Genomic DNA, 20,146 nt, shown 5'->3' with positions numbered 1-20,146 from the left:
CAGTGACTCATAGTTCTAGATTCACCGACAAGGAGAAACACCCTCTCCACATCCATCCTGTCAAGAACTTACTCTTCTAAATTCCAGCAGATACAAGCTTAATCTTCAACCTTTCCTCATAAGACTACCCTCCTATTCTTGGTATTTAGTTAAGTAAATCTTCTCTGAACAGCTTCTAATGTATTTAAATCTTTCTTTAAATAAGGAGGTTAATATTGTATTACCTTTGTTCATTGAATCAAACCTTCAAATTCCACTCGGTGTCTTTGTGCTAAAGGCTGGAATTTTCCAGCTGATCTTGCCTATGGAATCTTACAGTTCTGTTGATGGTGCATCCCCACTGTGGGTTTCCCAGTGGCATGGGGTGGATGCACTGGGAAATCCCCTTGACAGCAGTGGGACCAAAGATCCTGCCAGTGGGCATGAAAATCCCTCCCCGCCCACCCTGAGTCTTATTCTGCTTTTCCAGTTTTGTAGCCTAGTGGGTTAAATGATGACATTATTATGTGGTGGACATTGTGGCCCTGTTATTAACAGGATAGTGGGTGAAGGATGTAGGGCTGTGGACCTCCTGATTTTAACTGTAGACTGACTGCCAACAAGTGACCAGACTGACTGGCAGCAGGAGTTGGAGGTAAGATAGTCCTGTCAGTCAGTGCAAGGAGACTCTAGAAAGAGAGAGATTGCGGATTCCAGTCAGACGGCAGGGGACGAGGTTGGGGAATGGCAGGCTGAAAGACTCTGAGGAGCACTCCAGGCCTCCTGAGATTTTTAATAAGATCTGACTGATCGGTCGGCCAGTGCCTTCTGACTTCAGGCAGCTGATGGTGTGACACTCCTCCTGACATTCACCATCATCTCACGTTAGCTAGGCCCCAGGCTGCCCTTTGCAGGAGTGTCATCACAGGAGGTAAAACCTCTCCCAGCCCCCACTCCCTGTTTTGAGCAGGAGTTTGTAATCCCCAGAAAAATGAAATTAAACTTGAAATGTTAGCCTACATAACATTTTCAGTCCAGTACACTCCCATATATCACCCTGTTTGTAAAATAGGCCAGTATCAGCCCAAAAATATTACGCCGTTAAATAAACAGGGAAGTATGAAAGGAGCAGGAAAAATGAATTATAAAAACCATTTTAAAAGTTATTCAGTTTGTTTGCCGATGCCTCCTTCTCCCTATTTAATCTTTACCTCAGACTCTCATCCTCTCAGCTGATTTCTCCCTCACTCCTTAACGTAATGCTCTTTATTTCATCTACTTCGAAAGGACCTCTTTGTTCATTGTTCTGTTCTCACCAGCTCCTTACCTGAACACTAAAAGCCTACAGGCTTCAGCTTGTGGGATACATAAGAGCTCCTTGCCGCAGAAGATGCACAGTAATGTGCAAAACCCCTGTTACTGCAAATAACAATAATTGTTACTTAGTAAACGCCAAACATCTGCATTCCAGTGAACAATATATTTACAGTGTCATTGATCTATCTTCCCTGGTCTCTAATTAACAGTTTGCAAAAATGTAGTTATTTTAACTTTAGGGGTCAAAGATAACTTGGTGCAGTTGTTGAACTGTACAGGAGTAATTGTTATTGCATTTTTAAAATTTATTTTCGAGGCTGACTATTTGAGAGATGTTAACTGGTGCCGAGGGCCCCTCATTCTGGTTTGGGAACAGCCATCTCTTCAGAGGACACCTTAAGATGGAGGCGCCTTTGCTGTCGCAGAGTTGGATTGGGGGTTGTTATAATTTGCTTTTATGAGCACCGTATCTCCTTCCAAATGGCCAATGGGATGGATTTTGGAAATATCTGTGGTAATGCCAACTCTCTGGAATTTCCCAAGAGCCTGGAGAATAGATTGCCTCAACTGCTATGGGGAATAAAAGGGAAAACAATCAGAAGGACTTTAATTGTTTCTTTTGAATGGATGGAGAAAGGGGTGGGAAAAGCTGGCAGTAAGCAAGTATTATTTCACTTAGAGGCTCCAAAATTGGTGAAGATCCATGTGGTAAGTATCAATCTTTGATTATTTTGGCAATAGGATGGCCTGAAAATGAAACGTCGAAACATAAAGCAGATATTATTACAAGAAATGGTGCAATCCTAGTTAGAGTATACTCTGCGGCTATAACAGAGGGAGGAACCTCCTGTATGTGCGTGAAAGGAGACCATTCCTGCGTCTAGACCCTGCTCTGGAGTTAAAGCTTCCTCCACCTGAGAGGTTGTCCTAGGGTCGGCCAGTTAAGGTAGACAGGTCGGTCTCTGAGGCTATGGGCCCAATCAGAGATGGGTCAGAGCTGCGACAGCGAAGGTGCCTCCATCTTAAAATGTCCTCTGAAGAGGTGGCCGCGGCTGACAGAGCACCTCAGGGCAGAGATAATCCCTCCACTGAATGGCTGGTGGCCTCGTGATGGTCACTACTTGGGTGGGAGGGGTGGCATTAGTGTAGGAGACCTTACTGACTCCCACCCATCATTAGGGAAGCTGCTGGTGAGATGCTCCCTCGTACCTTTAGCCTTGGCTCTCAGTTTGACGGGGGAGGGGGGAGGTGACATCGGAAGTGACATCTCCTATGAGGGGAGGTGGGAACAGTACACCCTTGGGAAGTAGCCTAATTCTCCATTGAAAAGACCCTGACAACATTAAACAGGGTACGGAGGCCAAAAAGCTCTGGGAATCTTTGGTGCCGCTGAAAGTGAATGGAGTTTTGGCTGTTACATCAAATTCTCCATTCCCATTGGGATGGGAGTGGATGAGGTTGGAGAATCCCGCCCAGAAAGGCAGCTAATTATGCAGATTGGCTCCCCTCTGCTGACGGGTAGGATGCCTCTGCAGGTAACGGTGGCTTAGAAGTAGAACATATGGACCTATTTGCCCAACACTGACATCTCTGAAATTCCTCACACTCCCAATCTTCCTGTCTCCGGGACTAGGAAAATTCCACTCTGAGACTGCTGCCCATTTACAATCATTGCTGAATATTTCTGCTGCCAGTTTAAGCAATTCAGGAACACATTTGTTGTAAGGTACGAATCAATGTTAATGGTTTTAAATCGATGCTGATATCTATACCTGGTTTTAGATTCAGTCCCTGGCGCTGTGCTAACCGCTGTGCCACTGTGCTGCCCCATGTGCCACCATTGCCATTGATAACTCTGACTTGTATTTTCAGCAACTTCACGGTCGCTACGTGAGTATTTGCTGTTGTCTGATCCCATTGTCCGCATTTCTTTTCCAGATTTGCTTTCCCAGCTGTTGACTCCAGCAGGGCACACGTGTGACAATTCTGAGACTGACGAAGTGCAGGAATATCAAAACATTAAAGTTCCTGACTCCTATACAGGCCCACGCCTCTCTTTCCCCCTGACAGTTCTGGATGCCAATGCTTTGCTTAAAGCATTCAAACAACAGCAGGTGAGTCACTGCAGGGTTGTAACGTCTTTATTTTATTTAAAGTTCATTTATTTATGAGTCACAAGTAGGCTTGCATTCACACTGCAATGAAGTTACTGTGAAAATCCCCTAGTCGCCACATTTTGGCATCTGTTCAGATACATTGAGGGTTAATTTAGCATGGCCAGTGCACCTAACCAGCACATCTTTGGACTGTGGGAGAAAAAAAACCAGAGCACCCGGAGGAAACCCACACAGACAGTGGGAGAATGTGCAAACTCTGCACAGACAGTGACCCAAACTGGGCATCGAACCTGGGCCCCTGGCGATGCGAGGCAGCAGTGCTAACCACCGTGCTGCCCTGCAAGTAGATTCAGAGTAAGATGCACTTTGCCATGAACATTGTCACTCACAACAGACATATTAGAATAATTGTGGGGTACCACATAACACAAATTGTGTTGTTCGACATGAAGAAGCACAGACTCATCAGTTGAGCGGGATGATATGTGGTAATCAGCAGGAGGTTTCCTTCCTCATGTTTGACCTGGTGTCACCAGACTTTGTGGGGTCCAATGTTGAGGATTCCCAGGTCAACTCCCTCCCCGACTGTATAACACTATGCCATTGCCACCTCTGAGTTGTTAGTGAATGTGCCTGGGGTTTTACCATATATAACCAATGTTAGCTGGCCATTCAGCCAGTCTGTGGGACAGCTCTCCCTATGGGCACAAGTCCCCAGATATTAGTGAAGAGGACTTTCCAGAGTTGTTTGGATTGGCTGTGCTTTTATTATCTCCTGATTCACAGGTTTTATGTCGGCCCGCCTTGTGTCCAACGAGGGGCATACGTGCGATGGGTCGTACTTGGGCTGCTCTTGGTTGTTCGAGATTGGCCTAGTGCTTCATGTCGTTAGTGTGTGCTCAAACTGGACCAGATACTGGGCAAGGCGACAGATCAGTGACTATCGCTGATTGCTGTGCAGACACATGGATTTGGGCCGGTGTCTGTGGGAGTTTGCGCATTCTCCCCGTGCTTGCGTGGGTTTCCTCCGGGTGCTCCGGTTTCCTCCCACACCCCAAAGATGTGCTATTAGGCTGATTGGCAGTAATAAATTGTCCCTAAATTAGTTTCCCTCAATGTGGATGGCCACAAAACATTAGATAAGGGTCATGGGTGGAGGGGGGGGACTGGTGGTGTTAAGATGGCGGCGGGGGCTCGTTGGGCCGAAGGGCCTGTTTCCTGGGCTGATTTTGTTCTTCTTTGTTCTTTGTGATGCTGAGGTCACGGTTGGGTGGACACACTGTTTTATTATTGATACAATTAAACAGCTCATTAATCCATTGATGTGGGACTGAAGTCAATCATTGATCAGTCTCGTAAAAAAATTGTAGGTTTCCTTCCCTAAAGGGCTTTCATAACTAGTTTGATAACTCGTGATTTCTGCTTTGTTGATGTCATGTTTATAATATCTCAAAATTTATGTTTTAAATACAAATTCTGAGTATTCTCTGAGGTTGTGAATCTTCGGAACTCTCTTCCCTGGAGAGTAGGGGGTGTGGGGGGCAGGGTTGGTGAAGATTTTTAAGGCAGAGGTTGATGGGTTCTTGACTAATAAGGAGGTGAAAGGTTATTGGGGGTAGAATCATACAATAAAATAATCCCTAAGTGCAGAAGGAGGCCATTCAGTCCATTGAGCCTGCACCGACAGCAATTCCACCCAGGCCCTATCTCTGTAACCCCCATGTATTTACCCTACTATTCCCCCTGACTAGTAGCAGGGACAATCCACCTAACCCGCGCATCGTTGGACTGAGAGAGAACCCCGGAGCACCCAGAGGAAACCCACGCAGACGTGGGGAGAACGTGCAAACTCCACATAGATAGTCATCCAGGGCTGGAATTGAACGCAGATCCCTGGCGCTGTGAGGCAGCCGTACTAACCTCTGTGCCACCATGCCACAGGTCTTCAGGAATGTGAAGTTGAGGCAGTCTGATCAGGGATGATCTTATTCAATGACACAGCAGACTCGTGGGGCCGAGTGGCCTTCTCCTGTCCCGAATGAATATGTTCATATGTTATGGTGGGACCTGAACTTGCACTCTCTGAACGGTGAGTCCAGTCCTGTGGTGTAGCAGAGCACCAGGCTAATTGCTTTCCACTTCCAGTTTATTAACTCAGTTACCTGGACAGCTCGTTAGTGATGCAGAGTCAATAGCATGGATACAGTCTCTGTAAACGCTGAGGTTATTCATGAACCTGCCTTCTCAAACTTGCCCCTTAATTCTTAGATTAAATCACCACCAGTCAGCTTTTCCCCTCAAAGAGCCATCTGAGAGTATGGCAACTTTACCTTTCATATTCTATCTAGTTGCTTTGTTCGACACTTCACGTTACAATCATAGAACACGGGGAGAATGTGCAGACTCCACACAGATAGTGACCCAAGCTGGGAATTGAACCCGGGTCCCTGGCGCTGTGAGGCAGCAGTGCTAACTGCTGTGCCACTCTGCTGCCCCATGTGCCACCATTGCCATTGATAACTCTGACAAGGGATTTGTGTTTTCAGCAACTTCACGGTCGCTACGTGTTACAGCTCTTGCAGGAGACCAGGAAGTTCCTTCAACAAATGCCTAACATCAACCACATTTCAACATGTTATTCCAAGGAGATCACCATTTGCGGTAGGACATCTTAATTTCCATGATTCCCTTTCAGATCCTCACCATGCCAGTGGAAAGATTTGATATTTTCTAACGAGAGGTTTTCCACTTGTCGCTGTGTTTGTGTGACAGTGACATGGTTCACTAGTGGCATCAAATTGTCCCTCATTTTCAGGAGCAACAAATAGACACAAAAATAAGAAATAATGCTGGAGATCATTGCTCCTGTTGACAGCAGAGATGGTTTATTAAGGTAAGAAGTCAAAGATTGATGGAAGCAGTCAAGCAACAGAGCTAAAAGCAAATGACGGTGGATGCTGGAATCTGAACCAAAAACAGAAAGTGCTGGAAAATCTCAGCAGGTCTGAAAGCATCTGTGGAGAGAGAATAGAGCCTATGTTTCGGGTCTGGAGCTAGCTCTGACGGAGAGTCATCCAGACTTGAAAGGAGGGGCAGAATTTTCCAGCCATTCACATCGGCGGGATTCTCCAGTCTCGCTGCAGTGAGCGGAGGTTTAGCTGAATGCCAAAATCTCTGTCCTCATTTACAACGGCAACATAGTGTAAACGATCGGAGAATTCCTGTTGTTAACTCAGGTAACAGAGCTGTTTGGGAAGATAGAATTTAAAGAAGCAAATATTCTCGGCCTAGGGGCTGATAGGGGGAGGCAGCAACAAACCCCAAGAATTAGAAAATTAGGTGTGAGCACAAATCCACCTCAGTAATGACATTTGTCTCTAGAAGCTGTAAAGCAGTAAGCGTCCACACTCAGTGACACCAAACTCGATCTTCCACTGACAAGTTCTGGGATTAAAATGATATTTGGCCTGGATCTTCCAAGGAGCAGTGACCACCCTCAGATTTTCGCTGCATGTGAAATCTCCCCCTCCTTGAGACTGCTCCAGGTTTCTCCCAGGAATGTGGAGCTTGACGTTCCAAGCTCTCTCCCACTACCCACGTCCCCCGGAGAGTTCTGTCACTGCAGAGTCAGGGAAAGACTGAACATACAGCACGACTGCAGTACAGTAAGTTTTTAAAGGTCCAGGATATATATTTGTGAAAAGGTCAGTGGGAGGGTGGCAAGGTGCGTAGATGCATGAGCTAAGTGGGAAAGTGGGTGGGTGAGGTGATAAGTGGATGGGGCTGGCAGCTTAATGTGCTAGTTGTAGCTGTTAATGAGTTTATAACCCTGAATGCCATTGTGCATGACCTCTATTTTCAACAATTGAAAAACTCTGAATATATTTTCAGTTTCTAGGCCCGATTCTCCGGATTTGGGACGCTATTCATGCCTGTGGGCAAACCAGAGTGTTGGTGCAGTCAGGGTCTTTCAGGTGGGATTCACCCACTGGAAAGATGTTAATGAACTCATTTCAAGCAACCCGCCAGCCAGTTCCGCTCTTCCGAGACTGGGCAGCCATTTTTAAAATGGCTCCCTGATCTCCTGTGCCCGGAGACAGGACTGTTGCCTCCAAAATATGAAATGGTGGCCTCTCCCCACCCCCGGTTCCCCCACGTTGACCAGAGGAGCACCACCAACCCCTCACCAATTCTCTCTTTTGACCCTTTTTCCCATTAAGCCCTCCCCACCCCCACAGCTTCCCTCCCCCCTCAGGCCCTCCTCCCCCAGACCCTCTATTCAACACCCTCTCGAGCCTCTTCACCTTAGATCGCCTTCAGACAACACGTCTTGGTAGTGCCCAAGGTGTGCTGCCCCCTGACACTCTGGCACTGACACCCTGACCTGACACCTTGGGCTCCATGGAGGCTCAAGGAATTAGGTCCAGTGGCCACTTGCCCCTCAGGTGCTGCCAGGCTGCAGAGGAAGGATCCTCCTGGGGTCCTGAGGTTTGGGTGGTCTTGGGCTGGTGGGCAAAATGTTCGCCTAAGCTAGTCTTTGCTAGGATGTCATGGCTGGACTGTTCCTCCTAGCCCTGGCAAATCTGAAGCTTACCCCTGGCATGGTGATTTCATGATGTGGATGTGCCGGCGTTGGACTGGCGTAAACACAGTAAAATGTCTGACAACACCAGGTTTTAGTCCAACCGATTTATTTGATAGTAAACGCACAAGCTTTCGGGTTAGTCCCTTCGTCAGCTGAATGGAGAGTTCTGGCCTCAGACAGAGCATATAAAGCACAGACAGTTTACAGATTACTGATTAGTTCTAATCAGTATGTTCTAATTATATGAGTATATCAGTATTAGTTCTAATTATATGCTCTGTCTGAGGCCAGAACTCTCCATTCACCTGACGAAGGGACTAACCCGAAAGCTTGTGCGTTTACTATCAAATAAATCGGTTGGACTAAAATCTGGTGTTGTCAGACATTTTATGGTGATTTCAGCCAGCCCTGAAACCAATATCGTATTTTTTCCTGTGAGCTGTGCAAATCCTGAAGTGGCCAAGTAACTTTAATCTCCATGCCCCCAAAGACCTGGGAGGATTTTAAATCATTGCAGCACTCCATTCTACAAAGGAGATTTTCCTTTCTCTTTGTCTGGTTTCCTCTGACAGAGAGGAGATATCAATTTCACCTGGGTAGCAACTGTAACGCTGTTGGAGGTAAAAAATACCTCTGAGAGCAATTGTGAGTCAAAGCACAGCAAGGTTATTCAAAAGCTTTTGGGAGATACACCAGTACCTAACAGCGGTTCCTTAGGCTTCTGTCCGAACACAAATTAAGAGCACATATTTATACCCCCCCAAGTCATATACGCATCTTCTCATTCTCAGCAGGTTCCCAGGCTATGGGTTGTCCTCCATCGTTGGAACATGGGTGCCTCGGCATTTCTTCATGGTTATCTCAAGGCCACAACTGTGGTGGTGTGATTAGCCCTTAGCTAACATACAGGCTGGCAAAACAAGTTTAAGGGGGCTGGTACAACAACTTTATGTTCATAGGTTGTATAGCATATAATATGTTGGTACCTGACACATAAGCAGTACATAACGAATATATTTATGGACGCAAGCCTTACTATGTTAGGCAGAAGTCCATGTTAAAGACACAAACATAGATATGAACTGGGTCAGCTACATTTCTGAACAGACTATCATTAACTTGTGTGCAACAGCAAGGACAGCTGCAGTCTTATTGTCTGGGACACACGAAAATAAGTCTTACATCTGTCTGGTACACATGAAAACAAGTTGAAAACAATTCAGACAATACATTTTTTACCAATCTCCAAGTATTACAAAGTTCATTAACCCATTCCATACTGCAAACGCCCACCCAGTGTCATTTCTACTGGCGGACCAGGGGAATGGTGAGTGGCCTATCAAACCCACTAATGACATTCAAATTAGCAGGTTTGCATGATTATTGGGCTGCTGCCCACTTTGTCCCTGTTTTCTGTAAGATTGTCCCTGATGTGGATACAAGTGTCCCTGGTGAGGTTGACTTCTTGAGAACCTTTTGCTTTTGTCTTCCTTTCACGCTGTAACTGAGATATTATCTACGTTTCACACACAGTATCAATGCTTATCACAAGGGAAGGTTGAGATCAAGCCAGGACTATCAAGGAATAGAATTGAAGAGTGCGTGGCTGTATGGGTATTGTTCAAATTTCGTGGCTAAATGTTCAAGCCTATCAAATGATGGATCTCTTCCTGCCCACTTTGCCATGAGATTCAATGTGTTTCTCGTGGCTGTATATTAATGTGCTGAACAGTGAGCATTGGGTAAGGACAGTAGATTTCCTTCCCTAAGGGCATTAGTGAACCAAACGCCGATCGTTTCGTTGTCATCATTACTGAGACCGTTTTTTTTCCCATATTTCTGCAATCCAGACAATGACTGGAATTTTCTAATCTTGTTCAGCTGGCACTCAGCCAAACCTCCATGCAGTGGGACCGGAGAAACCAGACCATGGGTAAGATCAGAGAATTCTGGTCACCCTCTGGGAGAAATGAGGGTGGGGGAATGGCGGCCCCTAAATGTCCTGGGGACATGGGTTCATGGAGTTTAAATTCAATTGCCAAATCTGAAATATAAAATTAGTCTCAATCATGCTGACCATGAAATCATCGTTGATTGTTGTACTAATGGTTCACTATTGCCCTTTAGGGAAGGAAATCTGTCGCCTTTACTTGGTCTGACCTATATGTGACTCCAGACCCATAGCAATGTGGTTCACTGTTAAATACTCCCTGAAATGGCTTAGCAAGACACTCAGTTCAAGGGCAATTAAGGATGGGCAATAAATACTGGGCCAGCCAGCCACGCCCACATCCCATAAAAGAATAATTATCCTCCTCATTGGGAAAACTTGATAGGGATTAGTCAATAAAACAGGATGGGGAACAGAACAATGCTTAAAAGTGGAAACATCTAAATGTCATTGTCAAGTTCTTTGGAAAGGAAGTCTAGTGTCATAATTTCTGATGAGAGGTCATTAATCTGAAACATTTACTGTGTATATCTCTCTCACATTTGCTACCTGACCTGCTGAGTATTTTTGGCACGTTCTGTTTTTATTTTCAACTTGTTACTTTGGTCTGTATTGTGACCATATTGTGCTTTTAAGAAGTGTATTTGTGTCATATTTCATGTGAAGGAGATGTCAAGATTCAACTCTGTTTAAACGGTGCCGATTTGTCTATAACCGGCAGCCAACATACTGAGCGTGCAGGCGGTGCGGGCTCGTTGGGCCGAAGGGCCTGTTTCCCGTGCTGTGTTGTTCTTTGATAATTGCTCCAAATCACTGGGGTGTTTGTTTTAATCTGAGCTCATGCATTTTTGTTACTTTAGGGTTTCCCCTGGGGTTTCAGAGTAGAGGTCAATCAAGTTGATTGAAAAGAGGGAGCCATGTGAATGAGCAGAGGTAGGCCAACAGAGAGAGAGAGACAGACAAGCAGGCAATTGCTGTTTGAATTTGAAAAGGGTACCAGCTTCTTCTGTCTCTCACTCTGGAAAATGAAGTCTGAGAACCACTAAAAAATAGGTATCTCTCTCTCTTGGAAAAGGAAAGAGGTGTTTTCTCTTTTTTCTCTCTGGAGTTCTTTCTCTGGAAGCTGCTATCTGACAGTCAGAATTCAGTTGTCGCGCTGTATCTCTGTTAAAAGGCTGGAAGACTGGAAAACTCGCATTAGCCTGTATGTTTTTGCTAACTGATCCTGAAGAGGAGTTTATGTCTGTGGGGAGTATTGCTTAAATAGGAACTAATAGAGATAACTAGTAATTAAAAATTATATCTTGTCATGTTTAAGTATTTCAATTGGTAAACATTATATTAATCCTTTTTGTTATAATTTAAATATGTTAAATAAAGTTTATTTTAATAAAAGCTTCCTAATAGCTCAATAGAGTCACAGCTGGAGAGAAACATCTCATGCTCACATTAATGCCAAAATCAAAACAGTTGTTATCTAAGCTGACCTCAAAACATACCCTGGAGTTTCTAATCTGGTCCCTAACACTTATGGGGAATAGAAATCTCAAAGCTCGACCTGATCTACAAGCTTACAGAATATTATTTTCCTTATAGGAGACTTGCATGGAAAACTTGATGACTTGCTGCTAATATTTTACAAGGTATGAAAGTTAAGTTCATTCCTCTTTGATACAATATAATCCGTTTATAATGAGTGTGGTAACCTGATGAAAATGTGATGGATCTTTCATTGTTTCATATAAAGTGTTTCAGTGTCTTTTTTTAAATCATGCCACAAAATAATTGATCAACAAAAGGAGTGGCTGTTTTTGACTGGCTGTTTTTTACAGTCAAGAAAGCCCACCTATGCCTTTACTTTCTCAGGAGGCTAAGGAAATTCTGTATGTCCGCTATGACTCACCAACTTTTACAGGTGCATTGTTGAAAGCGTGCTTTCTGGTTGTATCACAGCTTGGTACGGCTCCTACTTTGGCCAAGATCGCAGAAAACTACAAAGGGTTGTGAACGCAGCTCAGTCCATCATGCAAACCAGCCTCCCATCCACTGACTCTGTCTAAAACTTCCTGCTGCCTTGGAAAGGCAGCCAGCATAATCAAGGACCCAATGCACCCCAGACATACACTCCTCCATCTTCTTCTGTTGGGAAAAATGTACAAAAGTCTGAGGTCACATACCAAGAACAGCTTCCACCATCAGACTTTTGAAAGGGCCTACCTTGTATAAAATTGATCTTTCTCTATACCTTAGCTATGACTGTATCATTCTGCACTCTCTCCTTTCCTTCTCTATGAAGGATATACTTTGTATAGCACACAAGAAACAATACTTTTCACTGTATGTGAGTACATGTGACAATAATAAATCAAATCAAAAACAATCCAGCAGCCTCAATTCTTCTCTGAATCAGTGTGATTTCTTCTCAACTTCCTCTGTTACACTGGAAGCAACTGCTGCCCACTTCATTTTCCAGATTGAATTCCATTGTCCATTTCTCTGTCCCACTGACCAGTACACAGACATCGGCGTGCTGTCTACAACTTTTTCTCACTGTCTATCGCACGGCTAATTTTTGTATCATCCGAAAACCGTTTGAGTCTAACGTCTGTCATTTATATTAAAGATTTGGATGAGAATTTAGGAGGCATGGATAGTAAGTTTGCAGATGACACCAAGATTGGTGGCATAGTGGACAGTGAAAAAGGTTATCTAGGATTGCAATGGGATCTTGATCAATTGAACTGATAAATTTAAAAAGGCAGGGTAATTAGACAGACATCATTGTCCACATTGGTACAAATGATGTAGGCAGAAAGAGCAGGGAGGTCCTGCAAGAGCAATTTAGAGAGTTATGTAGAAGGCTAAAAAACAGAACATCTAGGGTAGCAATCTCCGGATTACTCCCCGTGTCACATGCTAGTGAGGCTAGGAACAGGGAGATTGTGCAGCTGAACACGTGGCTAAAGAACTGGTGCAGGAGGGAGGGTTTCAGATTTGTGGACCACTGGGAAATCTTCCAGGGAGAATGGGATGTGTACAAGAAGAACGGGTTACACCTGAACTGGAGGGGTGCCAATATCCTGGCTGGGAGGTTTGCTAGTGTGGTTCAGGTGGGTTTAAAGAAATGTGGCGGGGGATGGGGGGGTATCGGAACAATAGGTCAGCAAGTGTAGAGACTGGGGATGAGCATGGGGCCAAGACAAGGCTACCTAAGAGGAAGAGCAATCTGGAGGAGGATGAACTCAGTGGGCCTGGAGGTCTGAAATGCATCTGCTTCAATGCAAGGAGTATAACAGGCAAGATGAACTTAGAGCCTTAATGCATGCGCGGAACTTGGATGTGGATTCAGTGACAGAGACTTGGTTAAAAGAAGGACAGACTGGCAGCTGAATATTCCGGGGTAGAAGTGTTTTAGGTGAGACAGAGGAGGGGCTAGAAGAGGTGGGGGAGTAGCAATACTGGTTAGGGAGCAGATTACAGCGGTACAGAGGGTGGACAATTTGGAAGGAGCATGTAACAAGACATTGTGGGTAGAGCTCAGAAACAGGAAGGGCGCAGTCACTATGCTGGGGGTATACTACAGGCCTCCCAACAGCTCACGGGAAGTTGAGGAATGGATATGTAAGGAGATTCTGGACAGGTACAGAAAAAATAGGGTTGTTGTAGTGGGAGACTTAAATTTCCCTCACAAAGACTGGAAATCCCTTGGGGCTGGCGTTCCAGATGGGGAGGAATTTGTAAAATGTGTCCAGGAGGGTTCTTTGGAACAATATGTTGATAGACCAACTAGAGAGGGGGCTACACTGGACCCAGTACTGGGGAATGAGCCCAGTCAGGTCATCAAAGTTTCAGTGGGGGAACATGTGGCAAACAGTGACCACAATTCTGTAAACTTTCGAATAATCATGGAAAAGGATGAGTGTTGTCCTATTGGTAAGGTGCTGAATTGGGGGAAGGCTAACTACAGCTGGATTGGGCAGGATTTGATGGCTGTTGATTGGGAGAGGCTGTTCGAGGGTAAATCCACATCTGGCATGTGGGAGTCTTTTAAGGAACAGTTGATAGTAGTGCTGGACAGGCATGTGCCTGTGAAAAGGAAGGACAGGAAAGGTAGGATTCGAGAGACGTGGATAACCGGGGAAATTGTGGGTCTAATCAAAAAGAAAAAAGAGGCATACATAAGGTCCAGGCAGCTAAAAACAGATGAAGCACTGGAAGAATACAGAGAAAGTAGGAAAGAACTCAAACAGAAAGTTAGAAGGGCAAAAAGGAGTCATGAAATGTCCTTGGCAGTCAAGATTAAGGAGAATCCCAAGGCATTTTATACATACGTTTGGAACAAGAGGGTTGGCAGAGAAAGAGTCAGACCTCTCAAGAACAAAGGAGGGGAATTATGCTTAGAACCCAAGGAAGTAGGTGAGATCCTAAATGAATACTTTGTATCAGTATTTACAAAGGAGAGGGACATGTTGATTGGTAGTGTCTCAGAGGGATGTGTAGACCCGTTAGAACAAATCACAATTACAAGGGAGGAAGTGTTAGGTGTTTTAGGAAGCATTAAGATGGACAAATCCCCAGGGCCAGATGGCATCTGTCCTAGATTACTGAGAGAGACAAGAGATGAAATTGCTGGGCCTCTAACAGAAATCTTTGTTTTTTCATTGAAGACAGGTGAGGTCCCAGAGGATTGGAGGATAGCAAATGTGGTCCCATTATTTAAGATAACCCAGGTAATTATAGGCCAGTGAGCTCGATGCCCATGGTAGGGAAATAGTTGGAGAAGATTCTTAGAGATAAGGTCGATACACATTTAGAACTGAATAGTCTCATTAGCGATAGACAACATGGTTTTATACGAGGGAGGTCATGCCTCACAAATTTGGTTGAGTTTTTTGAGGAGGTGGCAAAAATGATTGACGAGGGAAGGGCCATGGATGTCATCTACGTGGATTTTAGTAAAGCATTTGACAAGGTCCCTCATGGCAGACTGGTGCAAAAGGTTAAATCTCACGGGATCAAAGGTGAACTAGCTAGATGGCTACAGAACTGGCTCGGCCATAGAAGACAGAGGGTAGCAGTGGAGGGGTCTTTTTCTGATTGGAGGTCTGTGACTAGTGGTGTTCCACAGGGCTCTGTACTGGGACCTCTGCTGTTTGTGATATATATAAATGATTTGGAAGATGTAGCTGGTCTGATCAGTAAGTTTGCGGACAACACAAAGATTGCTGGAGTTGCAGATAGTGATGAACATTGTCAGAGAATACAGCAGGATATAGATAGGCTGGAAAATTGGGCAGAGAAATGGCAGATGGAATTTAATCCAGATAAATGCGAAATGATGCATTTTGGTAGATCTAATGCAGGAGGGAGCTGTACAATAAATGGCAGAACCATCAGGTGTATGGTACAGTTCTGGTCGCCATCAGGTACAGTTCTGGTCGCCGCATTATAAGAAGGATGTGGAGGCATTGAAAAGGGTGCAGAGGAGGTTTACCAGGATGTTGCCTGGTATGGTGGGAAGGTCTTATGAGGAAAGGCTGAGGGACTTGAGGTTATTTTCGTTAGAGAGAAGAAGGTTAAGAGGTGACCTAATTGAGGCATACAAGATGATCAGAGGGTTAGATAGGGTGGACAGTTTTTCCTCGGATGGTGATGGCTAACACGAGGGGACATAGCTCTAAATTAGGGAGTGATAGTTATAGGATGGATGTCAGAGGTAGGTTCTTTACTCAGAGGGTAGTAAGGGTGTGGAATGCTCTGCCTGCAGCAGTTTGGACTCGCCAACTTTAAGGGCGTTCAAATGGTCAGTGGATGGGCATATGGATAACATTGGAATAATTTAGGTTAGAGGGTCATTAGATTGGTTTCACTGGTTGGCCCAACATCAAGGGCCGAAGGGCCTGTACTGCGCTGTAATGTTCTATGTTCTATGTATAGACACACGGGGATCTGGGTGTGCAAGTCCACAGATCCTTAAAGGTGGCAACACAGGTGGAAAAGGTGGTGAAGAAAGCATATGGCATGCTTGCATTTATTGAACTGGAGATAGAGTATAAAAGTTGACATATGATGTTGTAGTTATATAGAACGTTGGTTAGGCCACATCTGGAATACTGTGTCCAGTTCTGGTCGTCACACTGCCAGAAGGATGTTGAGGCTTTGGAGAGATGTAGAAAAGGTTTACCAGGATGTTGCCCGCTTTGGGGGGTATTAGCTATGAGGTGAGATTGAGTAAACTAGGGTTGTTCTCCGTGGAAAGACGGAGGTTGAGGGGCGGCCTAATAGAAGTTTATAAAATTATGGAGGGCATAGAAAGGGTGGACAGTTGGAAGCTTTTTCCCAGGTCAGAAATGACAAACACAAGGGGTCACAAGTTCAAGGTAAGGTGGGGGCAAGATTCAATATGGATATGCGGGGGATGTGTTTTACACAGAGGGTGGTGGGGGCCTAGAATGCAAGGTGGTTGAGGCAGACATGCTAGGATCATTTAAGACTTATCTCGATAGCCACATGAACACACTGGCAATAGAGGGATACAAACGAATGGTCTAGTTAGGAGCACATGATCGGTGCAGGCTTGGAGGGCCGAAGGGCCTATTCTTGTGCTGTCTTGTTCTTTGTTCTTTGAATTTAGATAAATGCAAGGTGATACATTTTGTAGACTGAACCAGTGCAGGACTTAATCAGTTAATGATAGGGCACTGGGGCAAGTTACAGAACAAAAAGATCCATGGGTACAGGTTCATAGCTCAGTGAAAATGAGGTGGACAGAGTGGTGAAGAAAGCATTCAGCGTGCTTGGTTTCATTGATCAGAACATTGAATACAGGAGTTGGGATGTCTTGTTGAAGTTGTACAAGACATTGGTAAGGCCACATTTGGAATACTGTGCACAGTCCTAGTCACCCTACTATAGAAAGGATATTATTAAACTAGAAAAAGTGCAGAAAAGATTTATTAGGATGCTCCCGGGACTTGATGGTTTGAGTTATAAGGAGAGGCTGGATAGACTGGGACTGTTTCTCTGGAGCGTAGGAGGCTTAGGGGTGATCTGTTAGAGGTCTATAAAATAATGAGAGGCACAGATAAGATAGATAGTCAATATCTTTTTCCAAAGGTAGGGGAGTCTAAAACTAGAGGGCATAGGTTTTAAGTTGAGAGTAGAGAGATACAAAAGGGTCCTGAGGGGCAATTTTTTCACGCAGAGGGTGGTGAATGTCTGGAGCAAACTGCCAGAGGGAGAAGTAGAGGCGGGTACAATTTTGTCTTTTAAGAAGTGTTTAGACAGTTACATGGATAAGATGGGTTAGAGGGATATGGGCCAAACGTAGACAATTGGAACTAGCTTAGAGGGTTAAGAAAAGGACGGCATGGACAAGTTGGGCTGAAGGGCCTGTTTCCATGCTGTAATCCTCTGTGACGTGATAACTTAATCATACACATGGTGAAAAGTAAGAGAGTTCAGTGGAGCCCCACTGGAATCAGCCCTCCAGTTTCAGTAAACATCAACCTTTGCTTCCTGCCTCAAAGACAATTTTGAACCTAATTTCCCATTTTCTCTTGGGTCCCGCAGGCTTTTATTTTCAGGACCAACTATTTTTGTAGGACGTTAAAAACTTTGCTGGAATCCATATCAACCACATCAAATGTTTCACCCTTCTCCTTACTATCTCAAAAAATTCAGTCAAATGAGTTAGACTTGACTTGCCCTTAACGGATCCAAGCTGACTGCCCTTGAGTAATCGGTCCCTTTCTAACTATCTCTCTGTCTCCAAAGCAACCGTGGCTGCTCTTTAATAGGAATTAATTGATTGTGAGAGATGCTGGGGTGTTAAAGATGCCGTGGAAATAAGAAATCTTTCTCTTTTTTTTGTTCTTTTCAGTTTAGAAGATGGAATGTTTTATACTTGTCCTGTTTCCCATTTAACCATATCCATTTTGGTTCCACAGAATGGCCTACCCACCCCAGAGAAGCCTTACGTGTTTAATGGGGACTTTGTTGACAGAGGGAAGAATTCCTTGGAGGTTATAATTATCCTGTTCGCATTTCTCCTGATTTATCCAAATGATTTGCATTTGAACAGAGGGAACCATGAGGATCATATAATGAACTTAAGGTGAGCCCCTGGGTGTCTCACTCTTTTTCCGCGACATGACTTAAACAGAGAAACGTAGAAAATAGGGGCAGGAGTAGGTCATTCGGCCCATCGAGCCTGCACCACCATTCAATATGATCATGGCTGATGACGCACTTTCAGTATCCTATTCCCACTTTCTCTCTGTACTCCTGATCCCTGTAGCCTCAAGGATACATCCAGCTCCCTTTTGAACATATCTAACAAACTAGCCTCTCTGTGGTAGAGAATTCCACAGGTTCACAATTTCATGGGTAGCACAGTGGTTAGCACTGCCGCTTCACAGCTCCAGGGTCCTGGGTTCGATTCCTGGCTCGGGTCACTGTCTGTGTGGAGTTTGCACGTTCTCCTCGTGTCTGCGTGGGTTTCCTCCGGGTGCTCCGGTTTCCTCCCACAGTCCAAAGATGTGCGGGTTAGGTTGATTGGCCGTGCTAAGAAATTGCCCCTTAGTGTCTAGGGATGCATAGGCTAGAGGGATTAGTGGGTGTAGTATGTAGGGATAGTGGGGTAGGGCCTGGGTGGGATTGTGTTTGGTGCAGACTTGATGGGCCGAAGGACCTCTTTCTGCACTGTAGGGTTCTATAAAGCTTCTTTGAGTGAAGAAGTTCTTCCTCATATCAGTCCTGATATACCCCTGGCTTACCTCTTGCTCTTAGACTGTGACCCCTTGTTCCCCAACATCAGGAACATTCTTGCATCTAGCCTGTCTAATCCCATTGGGTTTTTATATGTTTCTATGAGATCCCTTCTCATCTTCTAATGAATACAAGCTCAGTCGATCCAGTCTCTCCATGTATCAGTCCCGCCATTCCAGGAATCAGGCTGGTGAACCTTTGCTGGACTCTCTCAATAGCAAGAATGTCTGTAGGAGACCAAAACTGCACATAGTACTCAAGGTGTGGCCTCACCTAGACCCTGTATCACTGCAGCAAGACATCTGTACTCCTCAAATCCTCTTGCTATGAAGGCCAGCATGCCATTAGCTTTCCTCACCGCCTGTTGTACTTGCATGCCAACCTTCAGTGACTGTTCCACCATGGCACCCAGGTCACGTTGCACTTCCCCTTTCCCTAAACTGCCACTGTTCGGATAATCATCCTTCTTGTTTTTGCCACCAAAGTGGATGACCCCACACTTATCCACATTATATTGCGCATTAGGTTTGCCCACTCAGCCAGCTTCTTAGCATCCTCCTCACAGCACACACTGCCACCCAGCTTAGTGTCATCTGAAAATCTGGAGATATTGCGTTCGATTCTTTCGTCTAAATCATTAAGGTACAATGTGAGTAGCTGGAGTCCCAACACTATGGTACCCCACTAGTCACTGCCTGCCACTCCAAAAAGAACCCATTTATTCTCTCTTTCTGCTTCCAATCAGTTCTTTAACCACACCAGTACATTATCCTCAATACTATGAGCTTCACCTTTGCTCACTAATCTCTTGTGTGGGACCTTGTCAAAAGCCTTTTGAAAATCCAGATGCACAACATCCACTGGTTTACCCTTGTCCACTCTACTGGTCAAGTTCTCAAAGAATTAAAAAAGATTTGCCAAGCACGATTTCCCTTTCGTGAATCCATGCTGACTTGGACCAATCCTGTCACTATTTTTCAAATGTTTAGTTATTGCATCCTTAATAATTGACACCAGCATTTTTCCCACCACTGATGTCAGTCTTGTCTGTACTTTGGATTTGCCGGCCCAGTGGATTAACATCTAGAGCTTGCCAAGAAGAATTTTGTACCAGACTATATGTTCAATCCAATTTACTGTAACTATAACTGCCAAGTTAATGGAAGCTACAGTTAGCGGCAGGTTAGATTGAGAATCACCACTATATCATGAGCTCCTTCTCCTATTCTCATAGAACTTTCTATTTATCATAGAATCCCTACAATGCAGGAGGAGGCCATTCAGCCCATCAGCTTTACACCAACTCCTCGAAAGAGCATCTTATCCATGTCCCATTCCCCTCCTACCCCCCCAATCTCCACAATTCACCATGGCTAATTCACCTAACCTGCACGTCTTGGGACACTAAGGGGAATTTAGCATGGCCAG

The 20,146-nt window shown here is 44.8% G+C and overlaps 1 protein-coding gene across 1 annotated transcript in view; it reads left to right on the top strand.

The window, feature by feature from the left end:
• ppef1 (protein phosphatase, EF-hand calcium binding domain 1) overlaps positions 1-20,146 on the top strand; it is an 87,799-nt gene that overhangs the window by 46,703 nt on the left and 20,950 nt on the right. The window contains exons 6-9 of the mRNA XM_080203313.1: positions 3,235-3,410; positions 5,960-6,074; positions 11,546-11,592; positions 17,899-18,065. Coding sequence (XP_080059439.1) covers positions 3,235-3,410; positions 5,960-6,074; positions 11,546-11,592; positions 17,899-18,065 — 505 coding nt within the window. The remainder of the gene's footprint in view (positions 1-3,234; positions 3,411-5,959; positions 6,075-11,545; positions 11,593-17,898; positions 18,066-20,146) is intronic.

Source organism: Carcharhinus amblyrhynchos, chromosome 15 (assembly GCF_965287045.1).
Source record: "Carcharhinus amblyrhynchos chromosome 15, sCarAmb.v2.hapA, whole genome shotgun sequence".
Taxonomy (NCBI): Eukaryota; Metazoa; Chordata; class Chondrichthyes; order Carcharhiniformes; family Carcharhinidae; genus Carcharhinus; species Carcharhinus amblyrhynchos.
The sequence above is the reverse complement of the archived record's forward strand: the minus strand, read 5'-3'. Positions and strand labels throughout refer to the sequence as shown.